A 25,523-nucleotide genomic window follows, 5' to 3' on the forward strand; every position below is an offset into this window, starting at 1 on the left:
ATTGGCCCAAGGTAGTCTGGCAATATAAGCATCAGTCACTTTTGCAAAGTTAGTAATTTATGGCTGACCAGGGTGTAATGTTTTTTTTTTTCTTTTTGAATAAGACACCATCTATGCTGTCAAGGTGCCTTTATTTTATTTTACTTTTTAAATTCACTTATTTATTTATTTTTATTTTTGGCTGCATCGGGTCTTAGTTGCGGCACGCGGGCTCTCTAGTTGAGGCACGTGGGTGCTCTATTTGTGGTGCGTGGGCTTAGTTGCCCCCACAGCCTGTGGGATCTTAGTTCCCCAACCAGGGATCGAACCCGAGTCCCTTGCATTGGAAGGCGGATTCTTAACCACTGGACCACCAGGGATGTCCCCAGGGTGGTTTTATAATCCTCTAATGTTTTAAAGTATTTTAGTTCATTTTTTTCAGAAATTTGGTCACCTTTTACTTTGTTTTTAATTTTTAATTCATCTTAAGCTAATTATTACTGTTTATAATACAGAATACAGGGTTTAGGTAAAACACACTAAGTATTCAACAACTTGTGGATTTCTTAAGTAAATTATGGTAAGCTACAAACATTATAACTTCACTTTTGGTGAGAAAGGATATATTTATATATGCATAGAAAAGAATCTGAAAGGATATACACCAAAGATACATACCAACAATGGTTGTTGGGGATTGTTTTAGATGTTTTCTGTTATTTTGCTCATGTATATAATTCTAGGTTTTTACAGTTTCTTATAGAAGGAAAGTCAATAAAGAACTTTAGGGGCTTCCCTGGTGGTGCAGTGGTTGAGAATCCACCTGCCAATGCAGGGGACATGGGTTCAAGTCCTGGTCCGGGAAGATCCCACATGCCATGGAGCAACTAAGCCCGTGCGCCACAACTACTGAGCCTGCTCTCTAGAGCCTGTGAGACACAACTACTGAAGCCCGCATGCCTAGAGCCCATGCTCTGCAACAAGAGAAGCCACCGTAATGAGAAGCCCACGCACCACAAAAAAGAGTAGCCCCAACTCGACACAACTAAAGAAAGCCAGTGCGCAGCAACGAAGACCCAACACAGCCAAAAATAAATAAATAAATAAATCTATAAAAAAAAACAACTTTAGAACACACCCTCTCACCGTCCACAAAAATAAACTCAAAATGGCTTAAAGACTTAAATGTAAGACATGACAGCATAAAACTCCTAGAAGAGATCATAGGCAAAACATTCTGACATAAATCCTACCAATGTTTTCTTAGGTCAGTCTCCCAAGGCAATAGAAATAAAAGCAAAAATAAACAAATGGGATCTAATCAAACTTACAAGCGTCTATACAGCAAAGAAAACCATAAACAAGACAAAAAGACAACCCTCAGAATGGGAGAAAATATTTGTAAATGAAGAGACGGACAAGGGCTTAATTTCCAAAATATACACAGTTCATGCAACTCAGTAACAAAAAAACAAACAACCCAGTCGAAAAATGGGCAGAAGATCTAAATAGACATTTCTCTAAAGAAGACATACAGATGGCCAATAGGCAAATGAAAAGATGTCCATCATTGCTAACTATTAGAGAAATGAAAATCAAAACTACAAAAACGACCTCACACGGGTCAGAATGGCCATCATTAAAAAGTGTCTACAAATAATAAATGTCAGAGAATGTGTGGAAAAAAGGGAATCCTCCTACATTGCTGGTGGGAATGTAAGTTGGTATAGCCATTATGGAAAACAGTATGGAGGTTCCTCAGAAAAGTAAAAATAGAGTTGTCATATGACCCAGCAATCCCATTCCTGGGCATATACCCAGACAAAACTATAATTCGAAAAGATCCATGCAACCCTATGTTTATTTGCACTATTTACAATAGCCAAGACATGGAAACAACCTAAATGTCCATCAACAGATAAATGGATAAAGAAGATGTGGTGCATGTATACAATGGAATATTACTCAGCCATAAAAAGAGTGAATAATGCCATTTGCAGCAACGTGGATGGACCTAGAAATTATCATACTAAGTGAAGTCAGAAACAGAAAGACAAATACCATATGATATCACTTATATGGGGAATCTAAAGTACGACACAGGGCTTCCCTGGTGGCGCAGTGGTTAAGAATCCACCTGCCAATGCAGGGGACACGGGTTCGAGTCCTGGTCCGGGAAGATCCCACATGCCATGGAGCAACTAAGCCCGTGAGCCACAACTACTGAGCCTGCGCTCTAGAGCCTGCGCACCACAACTACTGAAGCCCGCATGCCTAGATCCCATGCCCGCAACGACAGAAGCCACCACAATGAGAAGCCCACGCACTGCAACGAAGAGTAGCCCCCGCTTGCCGCAACTAGAGAAAGCCCACACACAGCAACCAAGACCCAACGCAGCCAAAAATAAATAAATAAGATAAATAGATTTATATATAAAAAAAGAAAGCCCAGGTGATTTACAAAAAAAAAAAAAAGACACAAATGAACATATCTACAAAACAGAAACAGACTGACAGACATAGAGAACAGATCTGTGGTTGCCAAGTGGGTGGTGGCATGGGAGGAGGGAAGGATGGCGAGTGTGGGATTAGCAGATGCAAACTAGTATATACAGGATGGGTAAACAACAAGGTCCTACTATATAGTACAGGGAACTATATTCAATATCCTGTGATAAGCCATAATGGAAAAGAATACGAGAAAAGAACGCATATATCTATAAATGAGTCACTTTGCTGTACAGCAGAAATTAACACATTGTAAATCAACTATACTCCAGTAACATTTTTTTATAAATTGCACTGAAACAACAAGAACAGGAACACAAACTCCGTCTGAAATAAAATGAGATGATGAGTGTAGTCTCCAAACACAATATATAAAGACAAAGTGGATGGATTGCTGTACACCTAAAACATTGTTAATCAGCTATACTTCAATTTCAAATTATTTATTTAATTAATTAATTAAAGAAAAAAAAGAAAAAGAGGCTGGAAGAATGGCAAATGACTCAGCAGAGAGGAGGAAGGTGAGGTCGAACCCCTGTCGAGGGAGATGCTGACCAGAACCAAGCCCATCTGCCTGCTGAGGGCCAGACAGGCTCTGGCATTGAGGCACTAACGAGGCACCCCAGAAATCAGGGTTGACAGTTTGGGGACTAGATACAGAAAGTCTATGTAACAACTAGATCTTCAAGTCCCCTCCCTCAATCTGCAGGAAGCAGGAGGTACAGTCTTTAGAGAATTAAATAAGGAAAGTTCCAGACTTGAGTCTAAATAGGTGCAAAGGAAGGCAAGTGTGAGGCCTATAACTGAATAAAAAAGGATTAAGTAAAAGTGTGCTTACTGAAGGGTGAGACCTTGACCTTACTCTCAGGTGTGCTGGAGGAGGATCCTTCTTAGGAGAAAAACTACCCAAGAGAAAAGATCTACAAATGCTGACATTTGAAGAGCTCTAATAAAAAAGCTGATTAATCACCTGACTGCCCTTCAGTTGAAACTTATTAGTGGATAAGTGGCACCAATGCACTCAGCTTTTAGAACCTCACTCTTAAATAGACACAGCCAAGGAGGTTCCTTTTCCAAACAGAAGGGAATATGAACACCTTGGGGACCTCGGACCCATGACCCCAGTGTCACCTTTAAAGGGTTTGTGCAAGGAACCAGACACAACATAAGACTCTTTCTAAATGCCAAATAGTTTTATAAGATGTGAAGAAAAGTTAAAAGTACAAAAGCAGAAGGACTAGCTTACCTGTGGGGACATGGACAAGTCTGACAGCACTATCAGTTGTATTCACATGCTGCCCTCCTGCTCCTTTGGCTCGAAATGTATCTATTCGTAAATCCTTGGGGTCCACTTTCACATCTACCTAGAACAAAAAGTACAGCATGAGTAAATTCCACACTCAACAAATACTTTAATACTAAATTGATCCCAAATCTTTCAAATAAACTGTACTATTTTGTGTTAAGTCATAGCCATTTGACTAAGAGGTGAAATAACTTAAACCTAAACTCCCTATTCCAACAGATGCTATTTAAAAAAAAATATTTATTTATTTGGCTGCATCGGGTCTTAGTTGAGGCTTGCAGGCTCTCTAGTTGTGGCACGTGGGCTCCAGAGCACGCAGGCTCAGTAGTTGCGGCACGTGGGCTTAGTTGTCCCACAGCATGTGGGATCTCAGCTCCCCAACCAGGGATTGAACCTGTGTCCCCTGCACTGGAAGGCAGATTTTGAACCACTGGACCACCAGGGAAGTCCCCAACGGATGCTATTTTTAACACTGACTTATGATGCTATGAGATCACTGAGTTATGTAATCTTTCAGAAGTTTCATCATCTATCATCCCACAAAGCTACATTAGATACAAAATATATTTAAAAAATATATATACATACATATAAAGTTGATCCTCATTATTCCCTGATTCTGTATTTGCAAATATACCTACTCGCTAGAATTTATTTGTTCCCGCAAGTCAATTATTGCAGCACTTTCACAGTCATTTGCAGACATATGCAGGGCAGCAAAAAATTCAAATTGCTCTACACATGCATGTTCTCAGCTGAGGTCCAACAAGGTGACCCTCTGCTTTCTTGTTTCAGCTCCTATAGAGATGACAGAGGATGAGGACAGGAGGGGCAGGGCAGGGCAGTGCAAGAAGCTCTGGCTCTGGGGCCAGGTGGACAGGGTTTGAATTTCAACTCTGGCACCTGTGAATGACGTGCCTCAAGACAAGTCACTTACCACTTCTGAACATCATTTTCTCTCTTGTAAAATAAAGAAAATAGAATCTACCAGGATAGGTTGTTTCTAGGATTTAGGATTATAATCTATGTGAGATATGTATATATACTTTCCCTAGAAAAAATAGTTCAGTATTCACTAAATCAGTATTCACTGTGACTTTGTAGAACATAACTACTGCGAATGAGAATACACTGTGTGTGTATGTGTGTGCTTGTTAATGGACTGAACGGAGGCACCCCAAAAGATATGTTCTATTCTAACCACCGGAACCTTATTTGGGAAAAGGGTCTTTGCAGACACAATTGAGTTAAGATGAGATCATACTGGATTATTCAGATAGGCCCTAAATCCAATGACAAGTGTCCTTATGAAAGACACCTAGAGAAGAGAGAGGAGGAGACCATGTGAACTTGGAGCCAGAGATTGGAGTTGTACAGCTACGAGCCAAGGAACACATGGAGATACCAGAAGCTGGAAAAGACAAGGGAGGATTCTCCCCCAGAACCTCTGGAGGGAGCATGGCCCTGCCAATACCTTGATTTTGGACTTCTGACCTGTAGAACTGAGAATACATTTCTGTGGTTTTAAGTTACTAAGCTTGTGGTAATTTGTTATGACAGCCTTAGGAAATTTTCTGATATTTATACACACACACACAAATGCACAGAAATACATATCTATATATGAATATACAGATATATATACAAATATATACAAAATATGCTGTTTTTGAGGGGAGACCTAACATTTTCTTCTACATTTATCATTTATTTCAATAAATGACAGACAGCAAGTATGACCATTCTCTTTGAAAAGTACACTAATAACAGGGTTGAGGTTAGAATCTAATATATAACTTGGTTGTTCTTTTGTTTCCTCTAAAATGAGTACTATATGGTGAAGAAAAAGATTACACAGTGCAAAGATTATACAGGCTTTGTTAAAATATGCCAGTGTTGGCTAGCTTAAAATTTCAATTTCCCATTTCTTGTGGTTACAGTATATTAAGTAGTTATACAGCAAATATGTCGATGTTATATGTCATGTTCTCCCAAATGTTATAGAAACTACTTAATAACTTCTGGGGAATTCTGAACATAGAAACAGTGACTTATTAATATACAAAGAATTTAAAATATCAATTAAGAGAATAAGGCCCTGTTTAGGAGAATGAAGCTTCACTAAATGAGTTTAATTTTCAAGAATATGAAGACAACAAGGGGATAGGTGAGAATGGGGTGGAAGGAATAAGGATGGAAGCAAGACAACTCTATGGTTTTGATTTCTGAACCACATAAATGCTGATAACACCAAAAATAAAAGAGAAAAGAGGAAAGAAAAATTAAATCTTAAAAATTAAATACAACCAGAAACAAATGAATCAAAATATTTACCATAATAATAACATAACCACACAGAAAAACATTATTTCAGATGGTCTTTGAACATATTACTCTGACTGCTTTCTTGGTGGGTTACATTCTAAGGACAGAAATGTTAAACATTACTAAGTAGTTTACTGAAAAATTCTGAAACTATTTTATATATAGTATAATAAAGCAAAAAGTAAACATATTAAAAGTGATTAAGAAAGAAGATTTTAACTCCAAGTGGAAAGATATAAAGCAAAATGCAAAAAGGTGCAAGAAAGATACTCCCTGTAAATTTGAATTGGAAGTAATAATAATAGGAACATTTGATTTAAAATCGTATGTATTTCCTAATTATATCCACTGAAGAGTCTTGATGTAATAAGCACACTTTAGTAATAATGAGCAGACCTGGTATACATACGTTGATTTCTGGATACATTCCCCACTAAAAAGAACCAGGTCTGACTCCAAGTCTGAGGCAGGAGAGTACAAGGTAGCCTGGGATGTCTATTATAGCAGAAAGCAAGTATGCACTCAAAGACTGATTGGGTCACTTCAAAAGGGGCTACCCTAAAAAGGCTACTATGGGCCAAAATGGGACAATTTGAACATTAAAAACAATAGCGACTGCCCAGCCTCAGCAATCACACAAGAAAAAGTAATAAAAGGAATCCAACTGAAAAGGAAGAAGTAAAACTGTCACTGTTTGCAGATGACATGATAATATACATAGAAAATCCTAAAGACAGCACCAAAAAACTTCTAGGGCTCATCAATGAATCTGGTAAAGTTGTAGGATACAAAACTAATATACATAAATATGTTGCATTTCTATACACTAACAACAAACTATCAGAAAGAGAAATTAAGACAACAACCCCATTTACAATAGCATCAAAAAGAATAGAATACCTAGGAATAAACCTACCTAAGGAGGTAAAAGACCTGTAACTCAGAAAACAACAAGACACTGATGAAAGAACCTGAAGATGATACAGATGGAAAAACATACTGTGTTCATAGATTGGAAGAATTTTATGTTAAAATGACCATACCATCCAAGGCAACCTACAGACTCAATGAAATCCCTATCAAAATACCAATGGCATTTTTCACAGAACTAGAACAAATAATTTTAAAATTTGTGTGGAAACTCAAGAAACCCCAAATAGCCAAAACAATCTTGAGAAAGAAGAACAGAGCTGGAGCTATCACACTCCCTAACCTCAGATTGCACCACAAAGCTACAGTAATCAAAACAGTATGGTACTGGCACAAAAACAGATACACAGATCAATGAAACAGAATAATGAGCCCAGAAGTAAACCCAAACACTTATGGTCAATTAATGTGCAACAAAGGAGGCAAGAATATACAATGGGGAAAAGACACCCTATTCAATAAGTGGTCCTGGGAAAACTGGACAGCTACATGTAAAGGAGTGAAATTAGAACATTTTCTCATTCCATATACAAAAACAAACTCAAAATGAATTTAAGACCTAAATGTAAGACCATAAAACTCCTAGAAGAAAATATAGGCAGAACACTCTTTGACATAAATTGTAGCAATATTTTTTGGATATGTCTCCTAAAAGAAACAAAAACAAAAATAAACAAATGGGACCTAATCAAACTTAAATGCTTTTCCACAGCATAGGAAAAAATAGGTAAACAAAAAGACAACCTACTGAATGGGAGAAAATACTTGCTAATGATATGATGATAAGGGGTTAATATATAAAATATATAAACAGCTCATGTAACTCAACATTAAAAAAAACCAAACAACCCAGTCAAAAAATAGGCAGAAGACGTGAACAGACATTTTTCCAAAGAAGACATTCAGATGGCCAACAAGCACAGGACAAGAAGCTCAACATCACTAATCATCAGAGAAATTCATATCAAAACTACAGTGAGATATCACCTCACACCTGTCAGAATGGGTATCATCAGAAAGACCACAAACAACAAGTATCGGTGGGGATGTGAAGAAATGGGAACACTTATACACTTTAGGAATGTAAATTGGTGCAGCCGCTGTGGAAAACAGTATGGAGGCTACTCAAAAAACTAAAAACAGAACTATCATACAATCCAGCAATTCCACTCCTGGGGTGTATATCCAAAAAAACACGAAAACATTAATTCGAAAAGATATATGCACCACGGTGTTCACAGCAGCATTATTTACAATTGCCAAGGTATGGAAGCAACCTAAGTGTCCATCAACAGATGAATGGATAAAGAAGATGTGGTATATATATGCAATGGCATATTACTCAGCCATAAAAAATAATGAAATTTTGCCATTTGCAATAACATGGATGTATGTGGAGGGTACTGCGCTTAGTGAAATTAGTCAGACAAAGACAAATACTGTATGATATCACTTATATGTGGAATCCAAAAAATAAAACAAACTAGTGAATATAGCAAAAAAGAAATAGACCCATAGATACTCAGAACAAACCAGTGGTTACCAGTGGGGAGAGGGAAGGGGAGACGGGAAGAATAGAGGTAGGGGAGTAAGATGTACAGTAAATGTACATTTATAAAATAAATGAGCCACAAGGATATATTGTACAGCACAAAGGAATATAGCCAATATCTTATAAAAACTACAAAACTTAAAAAAATTGTGAATCACTATGTTGTACACCTGAAACTAATATGGTATTGTAAATCGACTATACCTCAATTTAATAAGAAAGAAAAACAATAGTGATTATAACTCACTGAATTTAAAAAATCCATAGGTCTATAATGAGGTCAATATATGAAATTCAATATATGAGTTTATAATGAGGTAAAATAAAAGAGAAAGAGAGGAGGAGCTTCAAGATGGCAGAAGAGTAAGACACAGAGATCACCTTCCTCTCGACAAATACATCAGAAATACATCTACATGTGGAACAGCTCCTACAGAACACCTACTGACGCTGGCAGATGACCTCAGACCTCCCAAAAGGCAAGAAACTTCCCATGTACCTGGGTAGCGTAAAAGAAAAAAGAAAAAACAGACAAAGAATAGGGATGGGACCTGCACCAGTGGGAGGGAGCTGTGAAGGAGGAAAGGTTTCCACACACTAGGAAGCCCGTTCGCGGGCAGAGACTGTGGGTGGCGGAGGGGGGAAGCTTCAGAGCCAAGGAGGAGAGCGCAGCAACAGGGGTGCGGAGGGCAAAGCGGTGAGATTCCCGCACAGAGAATCGGTGCTGACAGGCACTCACCAGCCCAAGAGGCTTGTCTGCTCACCCGCCAGGACGGGTGGGGGCTGGGAGCTGAGGCTCGGGCTTCAGAGGTCGGATCCCCCAGAGAGGACTGGGGTTGGCTGAGTGAACAGAGCCTGAAGGGGGCTAGTGCGCAACAGCTAGCCGGGAGGGGGTCCGGGAAAAAGTCTGGACCTGCCGAAGAGGCAAGAGACTTTTTCTTGCTCCTTTGTTTCCTGGTGCGTGAGAAGAGGGGATTAAGAGTGCCGCTTAAAGGAGCTCCAGAGACGGGTGCGAGCCGCGGCTATCAGCGCGGACCCCAGAGACGGGCATGAGACGCTAAGGCTGCTGCTGCCGCCACGAAGAAGCCTGTGTGCAAGCACAGGTCACTGTCCACATCTCCCCTCCTGGGAGCCTGTGCAGCCCACCACTGCCAGGGTCCCGTGATCCAGGGACACCTTCCCCAGGAGAACACACGGCACACCTCAGGCTGGTGCAACGTCATGCTGGCCTCTGCCGCCTCAGGCTCGCCCCACATCTGAACCCCTCCCTCCCCCACCCCGCCCCTCGCCTGAGTGAGCCAGAGACCCCGAATCAGCTGCTCCTTTAACCCCATCCTGTCTGGGCGGGGAACAGATGCCCTCAGGTGACCTACAGGGAGAGGCGGGTCCAAATCCAAAGCTGAATCCCGGGAGCTGTGCGAACAAAGAAGAGAAAGGGAAATCTCTCCCAGCAGCCTCAGTAGCAGCGGATTAAATCTCCACAATCAACTTCATGTACCCTGCATCTGTGGAATACCTGAATAGACAACGAATCATACCAAATTGAGGAGGTGGACTTTGGGAGCAACGATATATATATATTTTTTCCCCTTTTTCTCTTTTTGTAAGTGTGTATGTGTATGCTTCTGTGTGTGATTTTGTCTGTATAGCTTTGCTTTTACCGTTTGTCCTAGGGTTCTGTCTGTCGGGTTTTTTTATTACTTAAAAAATATTTTTTCTTAAAAATTATTTTTTATTTTAATAACTTTATTTTACTTTATTTTATCTTCTTTCTTTCTTTATTTTTCTCCCTTTTATTCTGAGCCGTGTGGAGGACAAGCTCTTGGTGCCCCAGCCAGGCATCAGGGCTGTGCCACTGAGGTGGGAGAGCCAAGTTCAGGACACTGGTGCACAAGAGACCTCCCAGTTCCACATAATGTCGAATGGCAAAATTCTCCCAGAGATCTCCATCTCAACGCCAAGACCCAGCTCCATTCAACGACCAGCAAGTTACACTGCAAGACACCCTATGACAAACAACTAGCAAGACAGGAACACAACCCCATCCATTAGCACACATGCTGCCTAAAATCATATTAAAGCCACAGACACCCCAAAACACACCACCAGACATGGACCTGCCCACCAGAAAGACAAGATCCAGCCTCATCCACCAGAGCACAGGCACTAGTCCCCTCCACCAGGAAGCCTACACAACCCACTGAACCAACCTTAGCCACTGGGGACAGATACCAAAAAAAAAAAGGGAACTACGAACCTGCAGCCTGCAGAAAGGAGACCCCAAACACAGTAAGTTTAACAAAATGAGAAGACAGAGAAACACACAGCAGATGAAGGAGCAAGGCAAAAACCCACCAGACCTAACAAGTGAAGAGGAAATAGGCCGTCTACCTGAAAAAGAATTCAGAATAATGATAGTAAAGATGATCCAAAATCTTGGAAATAGAATGGAGAAAATACAAGAAACGTTTAACAACGACCTAGAAGAACTAAAGAGCAAACAGAGATGAACAACACAATAAATGAAATTAAAAATTCTCTAGAAGGGATCAATAGCAGAATAACAGAGGCAGAAGAACGGATAAGTGACCTGGAAGATAAAAGAGTGGAAATAACTACAGCAGAGCAGAAGAAAGAAGAAAGAATGAAAAGTATTGACAGTCTCAGAGACCTCTGGGACAACATTAAATGCACCAATATTCGAATTATAGGGGTCCCAGAAGAAGAAGAGAAAAAGAAAGGGACTGAGAAAATAGTTGAAGAGATTATAGTTGAAAACTTCCCTAATATGGGAAAGGAAATAGGTACGTCCAGGAAACACAGAGAGTCCTGTACAGGATAAATCCAAGGAGAAACATGCCAAGATACATATTAATCAAACTATCAAAAATTAAATACAAAGAACAAATATTAAAAGCAGCAAGGGAAAAACAAGTAACACATAAGGGACTCCCCATAATCCCTGCAAGCCAGAAGGGAGTGGCAGGACATATTTAAAGTGATGAAAGAGAAAAACCTACAACCAAGATTACTCTACCCAGCAAGGATGTCATTTAGATTTGACGGAGAAATCAAAGCTTCACAGACAAGCAAAGGCTAAGAGAATTCAGCACCACCAAACCAGCTTTACAACAAATGCTAAAGGAACTTCTCTAGGCAGGAAGCACAAGAGAAGGAAAAGACCTACAATAATAAATCTAAAACAATTAAGAAAATGGTAATAGGAACATACATATTGATAATTACCTTAAATGTAAATGGATTAAATGCTCCAACCAAAAAACACAGACTGGCTGAATGGATACAAAAACAAGACCCGTATATATGCTGTCTACAAGAGACCCACTTCAGACCTAGGGACACATACAGACTGAAAGTGAGGGGATGGAAAAAGATATTCCATGCAAATGGAAATCAAATGAAAGCTGGAGTACCAATTCTCATATCAGACAAAACACACTTTAAAACAAAGACTATTACAAGAGACAAAGAAGGACACTACATAATGATCAAGGGATCAATCCAAGAAGATATAACAACTGTAAGTATTTATGCACCCAACATAGGAGTACCTCAATATATAAGGCAAATACTAACAGCCATAAAAGGGGAAATCGACACTAACACAATCATAGGAGGGGACTTTAACACCCCACTTTCACCAATGGACAGATCATCCAAAATGAAAATAAATAAGGAAACACAAGCTTTAAATGATACATTAAACAAGATGGACGTAATTGATATTTATAGAACATTCCATCCAAAAACAACAGAATACACATTCTTCTCAAGTGCTCATGGAACATTCTCCAGGATAGATCATATCTTGGGTCACAAATCAAGCCTTGGTAAATTTAAGAAAATTGAAATGATATCAAGTATCTTTTCTGACCACAACGCTATGAGACTAGATATCAATTACAGGAAAAAATCTGTAAGAAATACAAACACATGGAGGGTAAACAACACACTACTTAATAACTAAGAGATCACTGAAGAAATCAAAGAGGAAATCAGAAAATACCTTGAAACAAATGACAATGAAAACACAACGACTCAAAACCTATGGGATGCAGCAAAAGCAGTTCTAAGAGGGAAGTTTATAGCTATACAAGCCTACCTTAAGAAACAAGAAACAGTCCCTCCTGTCAAGCCTCTTATATAGCCTCATTTACCAGAGGGCAGAGAGCAGAAGCAAGTAGAACTACAATCCTACAGCCTGTGGAACAAAAACCACATTCACAGAAAGATACACAAGATGAAAAGGCAGAGGGCTATGTACCAGATGAAGGAACAAGATAAAACCCCAGAAAAACAACTAAATGAAGTGGAGATAGACAGCCTTCCAGAAAAAGAATTCAGAATAATGATAGTGAAGATGATCCAGAACCTCGGAAAAAGAATGGAGGCACAGATCGAGAAGATGCAAGAAATGTCTAACAAAGACCTAGAAGAATTAAACAACAAACAAACAGAGATGAACAATACAATAACTGGAATGAAAACTACACTAGAAGGAATCAATAGCAGAATAACTGAGGCAGAAGAACGGATAAGTGACCCGGAAGACAGAATGGTGGAATTCACTGCTGCGGTACAGAATAAAGAAAAAAGAATGAAAAGAAATGAAGACAGCCTAAGAGACCTCTGGGACAACATTGAACGCAACAATGTTCGCATTATAGGGGTCCCAGAAGGAGAAGAGAGAGAGATAGGACCAGAGAAAATATCTGAAGAGATTATAGTCGAAAACTTCCCGAACATGGGAAAGGAAATAGCCACCCAAGTCCAGGAAGTGCAGCGAGTCCCATACAGGACAAACCCAAGGAGAAACACACCGAGACACATAGTAATCAAATTGGCAAAAATTAAAAACAAAGAAAAGTTATCGAAAGCAGCAAGGGAAAAATGAAAAATAACATACAAGGGAACTCCCATAAGGTTAACAGCTGAAATCTCAGCAGAAACTCTACAAGCCAGAAGGAAGTGGCATGATATACTTGAAGTGATGAAAGGGAAGAACCTACAACCAAGATTACTCTACCCGGCAAGAACCTCATTTATTTTCGATGGAGAAATCAAAAGCTTTACAGACAAGTAAAGGCTAAGAGAATTCAGCACCACCAAACCAACTCTCCAACAAATGCTAAAGGAACTTCTCTAAGTGGGAAACACAAGAGAAGAAAAGGACCTACCAAAAAAAAAAACCCCAAAACAATTATGAAAATGATTATAGGAACATACAAATCGATAATTACCTTAAACGTGAATGGATTAAATGCTCCAACCAAAAGACACAGGCGTGCTGAATGGATACAAAAACAAGATCCATATATATGCTGTCTACAAGAGACCCACATCAGACCTAGGGACACATACAGACTGAAAGTGAGGGGATGGAAAAAGATATTCCATGCAAATGGAAATCAAAAGTAAGCTGGAGTAGCTATACTCGTATCAGATAAAGTAGACTTTAAAATAAAGAATGTTACAAGAGACAAGGAAGGGCACTACCTAATAATCAAGGGATCAATCCAAGAAGAAGATATAACAATTATAAATATATATGCACCCAACATAGGAGCACCTCAATACATAAGACAACTGCTAACAGCTATAAAGGAGGAAATCGACAGTAACACAATAATAGCAGGGGACTTTAACACCTCAATTACACCAATGGACAGATCATCCAAAATTAAAATAAATAAGGAAACAGAAGCTTTAAATGACACAATAGACCAGATAGATTTAATTGATATTTATAGGACATTCCATCCAAAAACAGCAGATTACACTTTCTTCTCAAGTGCGCACGGAACATTCTCCAGGATAGATCACATCTTGGGTCACAAATCAAGCCTCAGTAAATTTAAGAAAATTGAAATCATACCAAGCATTTTTTCTGACCACAACGCTATGAGATTAGAAATGAATTACAGGCAAAAATATGTAAAAAACGCAAACACATGGAGGCTAAACAATACGTTACTAAATAACCAAAAGATCACTGAAGAAATCAAAGAGGAAATCAAAAAATACCTAGAGACAAATGACAATGAAAAAACAACAATCCAAAACCTATGGGATGCAGCAAAAGCAGTTCTAAGAGGGAAGTTTATAGCTATACATGCCTACCTCAAGAAACAAGAAAAATCTCAAGTAAACAATCTAAATTTATACCTAAAGGAACAAGAGAAAGAAGAACAAAACCCAAAATTAGCAGAAGTAAAGAAATCAGAAAGATCAGAGCAGAAATAAACAAAATAGAAACAAAGAAAACAATAAGAAAGATCAATAAAACTAAAAGCTGGTTCTTTGAGAAGATAAACAAAATTGATAAACCATTAGGCAGACTCATCAAGAAAAAGAGGGAGAGGACTCAAATCAATAAAATTAGAAATGAAAAAGGAGAAGTTAAAACAGACACCGCAGAAATACAAAGCATCCTAAGAGACTACTACAAGCAACTCTATGCCAATAAAAGGGACAACCTGGAAGAAATGGACAAATTCTTAGAAAGGTATAACCTTCCAAGACTGAACCAGGAAGAAACAGAAAATATGAACAGACCATCACACGTAAGGAAATTGAAACTGTGATTAAAAATCTTCCAACAAACAAATGTCCAGAACCAGATGGCTTCACAGGTGAATTCTATCAAACATTTAGAGAAGAGCTAACATCCATCCTTCTCAAACTCTTCCAAAAAATTGCAGAGGAAGGAACACTCCCAAACTCATTTTATGAGGCCACCATCACCCTCATAGGATCATACACCATGATCAAGTGGTATTTTTGCCAGGGATGCAAGGATTCTTCAATATATGCAAATCAGTCAATGTGATACACCATACTAACAAATTGAAGAATAAAAACCATATGATCAAAAAAACCCCAAAAAACCCCATATGATCAACTCAGTAGATGCAAAAAAGCTTTCGACAAAAGTCAACACCAATTTATGATAAAAACTCTCCAGAAAGTGGGCATAGAGGGAACCTACCTCAACATAATAAAGGCCATATATGACAAACCCACAGCAAACATCATTCTCAATGGTGAAAAACTGAAAGCATTTCCTCTAAGATGAGGAACGAGACAAGGATGTCCACTCTCACCACTATTATTCAACATAGTTTTGGAAGTCCTAGCCACGGCAATCAGAGAAGAAAAAGAAATAAAAGGAATACAAATTGGTAAAGAAGATGTAAAACTGTCACTGTTTGCAGATGACATGATACTATACATAGAGAATCCTAAAGATGCCACCAGAAAATTACTAGAGCTAATCAATGAATTTGGGAAAGTTGCAGGATACAAAATTAATGCACAGAAATCTCTTGCATTCCTGTACACTAATGATGAAAAATCTGAAAGAGAAATTATGGAAACACTCCCATTTACTAATGCAACAAAAAGAATAAAATACCTAGGAATAAACCTACCTAGGGAAACAAAAGACCTATATGCAGAAAACTATAAGACACTGATGAAAGAAATTAAAGTTGATACCAACAGATGGAGAGATATACCATGTGCTTCGATTGGAAGAATCAATACTGTGAATATGACTATACTACCCAAAGTAATCTACAGATTCAATGCAATCGCTATCAAATTACCATGGCATTTTTTACAGAACTAGAACAAATCATCTCAAAATTTGCATGGAGACACAAAAGACCCCAAATAGCCAAAGCAGTCTTGAGGGAAAAAAACGCAGCTGGAGGAATCAGACTCCCTGACTTCAGACTATACTACAAAGCTACAGTAATCAAGACAATATGGTACTGGCACAAAAACAGAAACATAGATCAATGGAACAAGATAGAAAGCCCAGAGATAAACCCATGCACCTATGGTGAACTAATCTATGACAAAGGAGGCAAGGATATACAATGGAGAAAAGACAGTCTCTTCAATACATGGTGCTGGGAAAACTGGACACCTACATGTAAAAGAATGAAATTAGAACACTTCCTAACACCATACACAAAAATAAACTCAAAATGGATTCAAGACCTAAATGTAAGACCTAACATTATCAAACTCTTAGAGGAAAGCATAGGAAGAACACTCTTTGACACCACCTCCTAGAGTAATGGAAATAAAAACAAAAATAAACAAATGGGACCTAATGAAACTTCAAAGCTTTTGCACAGAAAAGGAAACCATAAACAAGACAAAAAGACAGCCCTCAGAATGGGAGAAAATATTTGCAAACAAATCAACGGACAAAGGATTAATCTCCAAAATATATAAACAGCTCATGCAGCTCAATATTAAACAAACAACCCAATCCAAAAATGGGCAGAAGACCTAAATAGACATTTCTCCAAAGAAGATATACAGATTGCCAACAAACACATGAAAAGAATGCTCAACATCACTAAATATTAGAGAAATGCAAATCAAAACTACAATGAGATACCATCTCACACCGGTCAGAATGGTCATCATCAAAAAATATACAAACAATAAATGCTGGAGAGGGTGTGGAGAAAAGGGAACCCTCTTGCACTGTTGGTGGGAATGTAAATTGATACAGCCACTATGGAGAACAGTATGGAGGTTCCTTAAAAAACTAAAAATAGAACTACCATACGACCCAGCAGTCCCACTACTGGGCATATACCCGGAGGAAACCATAATTCAAAAAGAGTCATGTACCAAAATGTTCACTGCAGCTCTATTTACAATAGGCAGGACATGGAAGCAACCTAAGTGTCCATCAACAGATGAATAGATAAAGAAGATGTGGCACATATATAGAATGGAATATTACTCAGCCATAAAAAGGAACGAAACTGAGTTATTTGTAGTGAGGTGGATGGACCTAGAGTCTGTCATACAGAGTGAAGTAAGTCAGAAAGAGAAAAACAAATAGTGTATGCTAACACATATATATGTAATCTAAAAAAAAGAAAAAAAAGAAAATAGAAGAACCTAGGGGCAAGACAGGAATAAAGATGCAGACCTACTAGAGAATGGACTTGAGGATACGGGGAGGGGGAAGGGTAAGCTGGGACAAAGTGAGAGAGTGGCACGGACATATATACACTACCAAACGTAAAATAGATCGCTAGTGGGAAGCAGCCACATAGCACAGGGAGATCAGCTCGCTGCTTTCTGACCACCTGGAGGGGTGGGATAGGGAGGGTGGGAGGGAGGGAGATGCAAGAGGGAAGAGATATGGGGACATATGTATATGTATAACTGATTCACTTTGTTATAAAGCAGAAACTGACACACCATTGTAAAGCAATTATACTCTAATAAAGATGTTAAAAACAAAAAAAAAAGAAAGAGAGCAAGAAGAAAGGAGGAGAGAAGGTAGTGGGGAGGAATGTTCCTTACAGAAAAGAATGCCAGGTAATACATGTAGAAGGAATGGTAGAATTAGAAAATCACCATTTTGCAATCCCAAACTAAATAACTAATTCAGGCAAAGATCACTAATGGATGTTAAAACCATGGAAGAAAAGTTGTTGGGAATAGGACATATTACCCTAGAGATTGCTTAGTAATTACAAAGGGAAAAATACACTTTCATAATGGAGATATTTTTGTGGTCACCATCTTAACTAAATGCTCAAACCAGTCCTCACTAAGAGTTGGACAATATGATATTCTATGCCTTCTGATAAGTTGCAACATGAATATAACTACATCTGAAAAGTATTCTTGCTCAAAATGTATAACCTGAATAGAATGGAACATTTAAATATAACTTTCAATACAACATAGGACATAAAGGAACAATTTAAAGAATACTATGAGGAAACAATCAGATGAATGCAGATGTGGAACATTCTATAAGGCAAATGGTTTAGACTCTTCAAAAAGTCAATGTCATTAAAAGAAAAAAAAAAAGAAAGGTTGGGAGACTGGTTCCAGACTTAAAGAGATATAACAACCAACTGCAATAAGTGAAATTTGACGGGATCCTGGTTAAAAAAAATTGCTGTAAAAATAAATTGTGATATTGTGATTTATAATAATATATATTTGTCCAGTTCTCACCCTAAGCCCCTTTCAACCACACTTGAGTTTATGTTAATGAGGTGATATTTGGAAAGCCTCTAGATAACCACAGGACAGGGGCTGATCCTAGGGGAACCAACCACATGATTAGAGGGTTGGAACTTTCATCTCCACTGCACTCCCAACCTCCAGGGAGCAGAATCCCCAAAGCCCGATGATTTAACCAAACATGTCTATGTATGGAAGCCTCCATAAAAATCCCCAAAGCACAGGGTTCAGAGAGCTGCCAGGGCTGATGAACACATGAAGCTGCTGGAAGGGTAGCGAGCCTGGAGAGGGTACAGAAGCTCTGCACCTCTTCCCACATACTTTGTCCTATGCACTTCTTCCATCTGTCTATTCCTGAGTTGTATCTTTTGTAATTAGCCAGTAGTCTAGTAAGTAAGCTGTTTTCCTGAGTTCTGTAAGCCACTTTAGTATTATTTAACCTAAGGAGGGGGTCATGGGAACATCCAGATGGATAACCAGTTGATCAGAAACACAGAAGACAACCAGGCCTTGTGATTGGCCTCTGAAGCAGAAGGGGAGGCTCTCTTGTGGCACTGAGTCTAGCCTGTAGGATCTGACGCCATCTCCAGGTAGATGGGGTCAGAACTGAGTTGAACTGTAGGACGACCACATGCTGTCCACAGAGAACTGAAGAAGTACTTCGTCGGGGGGTAATGAACTCCATACATTTGGAGTGCAGAAGTACTCTGTGAGTATACAGAACACACAGGACTTTTTCCTAGACAATAAAATTCTGGTTGATCTTCATAGATAATGGTATAGAGTTTAGGTAGGAGGTTACCTCATCTGGTTGAGGGAGGACAATAACCGACATCGTTCCCGTGTGAATACGCTGCATCCTTGACGACAGGCCCACCTCGGGAATTCGCTGAACTCGGTGAATCCCACCTTCATACTTCAAATGCTTATAGACATTGTCACCGGAAATTCGGGCAGCTGCATGATGTAGCCCACCTATGAAAAAATGTTCCAGCAATATTAATGAATTCTACTTTGAAAGGGATCAGGATCTTAGATGCCCTTAATGTAAGGCCTGGATGTGAGCACAGAGCCTGACATGAGAACATAAGGTAGGTACAAAACTATATTTTCCCAATGTTAGTGAATTAATATATAAAAGGAAACATACCAAAATATTATTTATGGTTACCTCTGGAGAATAGAATAACAGCATGTTTTTCATTTTACTTTTTTTGTTGCTAAGTTTTACATAATGAACAAATTTCACTTTTACAAAAATAGTATTAGAAAAAAAGAATAGTGGGGTGTTTTCTACATTGAACTATACCATGCAGTCTTAGGCTGATTTGGTGCCATATATAAAAGACTGTTCAGTAACATAGTAATTTGATAATGATGAATAATTCTATAGGTTCTCTCAAGTTCTCAAGAATCGATTGAAATTTAGCTCTTGCTTATCTGTGGAGTGGGAAGATAAGCACAAAAAAATCTTAATGCCTAAGCTAGTTTCTTATTGACTATGTTTTTAAAAAATGTTTTTATTACAAAATAATATACATGGGAAACCACATGAATGAAATGTATAGTTCAAGATCAAGAAAAAGAACTTTGTTGGACTTCTTTGGCGGTCCAGAGGTTAAGACTCGGCACTTCCACTGCAGGGGGCACAGGTTCGATCCCTGATCAGGGAATTAAGATCCCACATGCCGCGCAGCACAGCCACAAAAAAAAAAAAAGAAAAGAATTTTGTCAGGCACCCCCAAAGCCCTCTCACATGCCCCTTCCTAGTTACTATCCCCTCCCCTTCTCATGAATAACCATTATCCTTCTATTCCCTTCTTTATTATAATTCTATTACCTAATGTGCTGCCCTAGCTACTACAGTTTAGTCTTTTTTTTTTTTTAAGATTTTTTTAACATCTTTATTGGGGTATAATTGCTTTACAATGGTGTGTTAGTTTCTTACAGTTTAGGCTTGTCCGTTTAAAAAATTTGATATGTCTTTCAAACCTCTCAGTCTGTAAGTTTGTCATCCATCTCTTTTGTTTACTTCAAATTATCTGTTGAGGAACTAGGGCTATTGATCGACAGAAATTTCCCACGTTCTGTTCTTTTTTTAAATTATTTTTTTTTAATTTTTAATTTTTTTTCCTGGTCTCTGACTATAATTAGCAAAATAGAAGGGCAATTACAGAAAATAGAAGGGCAATAAAAACATGTGAAATATTACCACAGGGATGCAATCAGCAAAATCCAGATGATCTGGGCTTCCCTGGTGGTGCAGTGGTTGGGAGTCCACCTGCCGATTCAGGGGCCACGGGTTCGTGCCCCGGTCCGGGAAGATCCCACACGCCACAGAGCGGCTAGGCCCGTGAGCCATGGCCGCTGAGCCTGCGCATCCGGAGCCTGTGCTCCGCAACAGGAGAAGCCACAACAGTAAGAGGCCCGCGTACCGCAAAAAGAAAAAAAAATCCAGATGATCTATAGGACAAATAATCTAGTTCCCTTAACAAATGAATCGCAAGGAAAAATATTAAAATTGAGGAGGTAGCTGTGGATTACAAGAGATTTAAGAGACATATCAACCAACTGCAACGTAAGGAAGTTACTTAGGTTTCAGTTTGAACAAAAACTATACAAAAAAATTTATGAGCAGGGAAATGTGAACACTCACTGGATATTTGATTATACTAAGGAATTTTTGCGGGGGGGGTCTGATAATAGCAAAGTGACTATGTGGTGTTTTTTTTTAATAAGTGCTTACCTTTTTTTTTTTTTCACACACACACACTGTATTTTCTTCTTACAAGAGATAAACTGACACCAAGCATTGTAAATGGATGACCACAACAAACTCAACAATGACTGCAATTACCAAACACACTCACACTATGTCATAATATTGACATTCAGTCCAGTAATCCTCCACTGTAACAGCTCCTTTACTTTGCAGTGATAACTGATTTGTATACTTTTTGCCTCTGAGTCCTTGTGGGATATTTTTTTTTATTCAAACAGAAAGTCACAAAAATTATAATGATCCTTATCAGTTCACTCAGTCCCATGTAATTAATTTTTTTTTCATCTTGATCTTTTGTTAGCACTTTTATGAATTCATCAGTTTTCCATTAGAGTTCTGAAAATGCTTATTCATTCAGTTCAGCAGTATAGTCAGTTACCAGAAACCTGTACTTGTCAGAGTCTTTTCCATGAATTCCTTGAAGATGAAACCCTTTCATAGGAACATTTTGGCAAAAGCATCAGAGTACACCCAGAACTGTCTGTAAATGACAAAAGACTTAAAAATGACCACGGTTAAAGATTTGATGAAAGTTCATAATAATGCAATTGACAAGGAAATTTAGTTATTTCTGAGATATACATTTTAAATAACTAGAATTATGACTTATAACATTACACCAGAACGTATAAGATTTTTAGAAATTTCATGTAATGTCTGAAACATTTATGTTAACATATTTCCATACAAATAACCCAAAGAAAGTTTAGTATTAGTTGTTTTTTTAGTTTTTTTGTTTTTTTATACTGCAGGTTCTTATTAGTCATCAATTTTATACACATCAGTGTATACACGTCAACCCCAATCGCCCAGTTCATCACACCACCATCCCCACCTCACCGCGGTTTACCCCCCTTGGTGTCCATATGTTTGTTCTCTACATCTGTGTCTCAACTTCTGCCCTGCAAACTGGTTCATCTGTATCATTTTTCTAGGTTCCACATACAGGCGTTAATATACAATATTTGATCTTCTCTTTCTGACTTACTTCACTCTGTATGAGTCTCGAGATCCATCCACGTCTCAACAAATGACTCAATTTCGTTCCTTTTTATGACTGAGTAATATTCCATTGTATGTACCACATCTTCTTTATCCATTCATCTGTTGTTGGGCATTTAGGTTACTTCCATGACCTGGCTATTCTAAATAGTGCAGCAATGAACACTGGGGTCCATGTGTCTTTTTGAATTATGGTTTTCTCTGGGTATATGCCCAGTAGTGGGACTGCTGGATCATACGGTAATTCTATTTTTATTTTTTTAAGGAACCTCCATACTGTTCTCCATAGTGGCTGTATCAATTTACATTCCCACCAACAGTGCAAGAGGGTTCCCTTTTCTCCACACCCTCTCCAGCATTTGTTGTTTGTAGATTTTCTGATAAGCCCATTCTAACTGGTATGAGGTGATATCTCACTGTAGTTTTGATTTGCATTTCTCTAATATTTAGTAACGTTGAGCAGCTTTTCATGTGCTTCTTGGCCATCTGTATGTCTTCTTTGGAGAAATGTCTATTTAGGTCTTCTGCCCATTTTTGGATTGGGTTGTTTGTTTCTTTAATATTGAGTTGCATGAGCTGTTTATATATTTTGGAGATTAATCCTTTGTCCGTTGATTCGTTTGCAAATATTTTCTCCCATTCTGAGGGCTTTTTGTCTTGTTTATGGTTTCCTTTTCTGTGCAAAAGCTTTGAAGTTTCATTAGGTCCCATTTGTTTATTTTTGTTTTTATTTCCATTACTCTAGGAGGTGGATCAAAAAAGATCTTGCTGTGATTTATGTCAAAGAGTGTTCTTCCTATGTTTTCCTCTAAGAGTTTTATAGTGTCCGGTCTTACATTTAGGTCTTGAATCCATTTTGAGTTTATTTTTGTGTATGGTGTTAGGGAGTGTTCTAATTTCATTCTTTTACATGTAGCTGTCCAGTTTTCCCAGCACCACTTATTGAAGAGACTGTCTTTTCTCCATTGTATATCCTTGCCTCCTTTGTCATAGATTAGTTGACCATAGGTGCATGGGTTTATCTCTGGGCTTTCTACCTTGTTCCATTGATCTATGTTTCTGTTTTTGTGCCAGTGCCATATTGTCGTGATTACTGTAGCTTTGTAGTATAGTCTGAAGTCAGGGAGTCTGATTCCTCCAGCTCTGCTTTGTTCCCTCAAGACTGCTTCAGCTATTCAGGGTTTTTTTGTCTCCATACAAATTTTAAGATGATTTTTTGTAGTTCCGTAAAAAAATGCCATTGGTAATTTGATATGGGTTGCATTGAATCTGTAGATTACTTTGGGTAGTATAGTCATTTTCACAATATTGATTCTTCCAATCCAAGAACATGGTGTATCTCTCCATCTGTTGGTATCATCTTTAATTTCTTTCATCAGTGTCTTATAGTTTTCTGCATACAGGTCTTTTGGCTCCCTAGGTAGGTTTATTCCTAGGTATTTTATTCTTTTTGTTGCAATGGTAAATGGGAGTGTTTCCATAATTTCTCTTTCAGATTTTTCATCATTAGTGTACAGGAATGCAAGAGATTTCTGTGCATTAATTTTGTATCCTGCAACTTTCCCAAATTCATTGATTAGCTCTAGTAGTTTTCTAGTGGCATCTTTAGGATTCTCTATGTATAGTATCATGTCATCTGCAAACAGTGACAGTTTTACTTCTGCTTTTCCAATTTGTATTCCTTTTATTTCTTTTTCTTCTCTGATCGCCGTGGCTAGGACTTCCAAAACTACGTTGAATAATAGTGGTGAGAGTGGACATCCCTGTCTTGTTCCTGATCTTAGAGGAAATTCTTTCAGTTTTTCACCATTGAGAATGATGTTTGCTGTGGGTTTGTAGTATATGGCCTTTATTATGTTGAGGTAGGTTCCCTCTATGCCCACTTTCTGAAGAGTTTTAATTTTTTTAAACAATTCTTTTTTTAAAAATATATTTATTTATTATTTACCTATTTTGGCTGTGCTGGGTCTTAGTTGCAGCATGTGGGATCTTCGCTGTGGCATGCATGTGGGATCTAGTTCCCTGACCAGGGATTGAACCCAGGCCCCCTGCATTAGGAGCATGGAGTCTTATCCACTGAACCACCAGGGAAGTCCCCCATGGTCTGGTTTTGCTGACTGCATACTCTTGGAGTGACTCAACCTGTTTTTCTGCCCTCTTTACTGGCTGCAATTGGGCAGCTGGATCCAGAAACTGGATCATCAGCTTGAGGTCCTCGGCCAGACAACAAGAGAGTTCCCACTGTAAGGTCTGGGCTACAGAGAAAAGCAATCACAGAGCTCTTCAAGGATGCCAGGGCTCCCTTCACAAATTTATTTCTCAGAGTTGTGGTGAAATGTATGTCTTCTGCACACACAAAATTAACCACCACATTACTTTAAGTGACCTATCCCTGAATTCAACGGTTGAGCACAGAATAACAAAACATATTTATAAACATTAACCTGTTGGAAGAGATGATGTAATATATTTCATAGACTCCCTTTAACTTGAAAAATATTTCAATTCCTTAGGTACCAGGAATACAGAATAATAGTGTCAGACCTACACTACATATCAAGAGCCATCACCCTCCATTGCTTCCACAATGACTATCTTGTAATTATTTAGTTTCGATTATTTATGTAGTGGTTGAGTATTTCCCCTATCTGTCCCAAGGTCACAAAACTACAAGACTTTAAGTCATTTGATATATGAATTTTTGCATGAAAATGTATTTTTTTCCAATCTTAGCTGTTAGTGCTGTATCTCTGTGATTCTATTTCAATTAAACATTAAATATATATACATATAATTTTTTATAAATTTATTTTTTAATTTTTTTTGGCTGCGTTGGGTCTTTGTTGCTGCGTGCGGGCTTTCTCTAGTTGTGGCAAGTGAGGGTTACTCTTCTCAGTGTGCGGGCTTCTCACTGCGGTGGCTTCTCTTGTTGTGGAACATGGGTTCTAGGCGCGCGGGCTTCAGTAGTTGTGGCACGCGGGCTCAGTAGTTGTAGCTTGCGGGCTCTAGAGCGCAGGCTCAGTAGTTGTGGCACACAGGCTTAGTTGCTCCGTGGCATGTGGGATCTTCCCAGACCAGGGCTTGAACCCGTGTCCCCTGCA

General features: G+C 38.5%; 1 protein-coding gene across 7 annotated transcripts in view; it reads right to left on the reverse strand.

Annotated features, from left to right (window-relative positions):
- The window catches only part of MTRF1 (mitochondrial translation release factor 1), a 70,895-nt gene that overhangs the window by 11,982 nt on the left and 33,390 nt on the right, over positions 1-25,523 (reverse strand). For all 7 annotated transcript variants that reach the window (XM_049701039.1, XM_033436718.2, XM_049701038.1 and 4 more), the window contains exons 8-9: positions 19,441-19,613; positions 3,734-3,851 (exon numbers count right to left, since the gene is read on the reverse strand). In XM_049701039.1, the coding sequence (XP_049556996.1) occupies positions 3,734-3,851; positions 19,441-19,613 (291 nt within the window). The remainder of the gene's footprint in view (positions 1-3,733; positions 3,852-19,440; positions 19,614-25,523) is intronic.

Source organism: Orcinus orca, chromosome 18 (genome assembly GCF_937001465.1).
Source record: "Orcinus orca chromosome 18, mOrcOrc1.1, whole genome shotgun sequence".
NCBI classification, from domain to species: Eukaryota; Metazoa; Chordata; class Mammalia; order Artiodactyla; family Delphinidae; genus Orcinus; species Orcinus orca.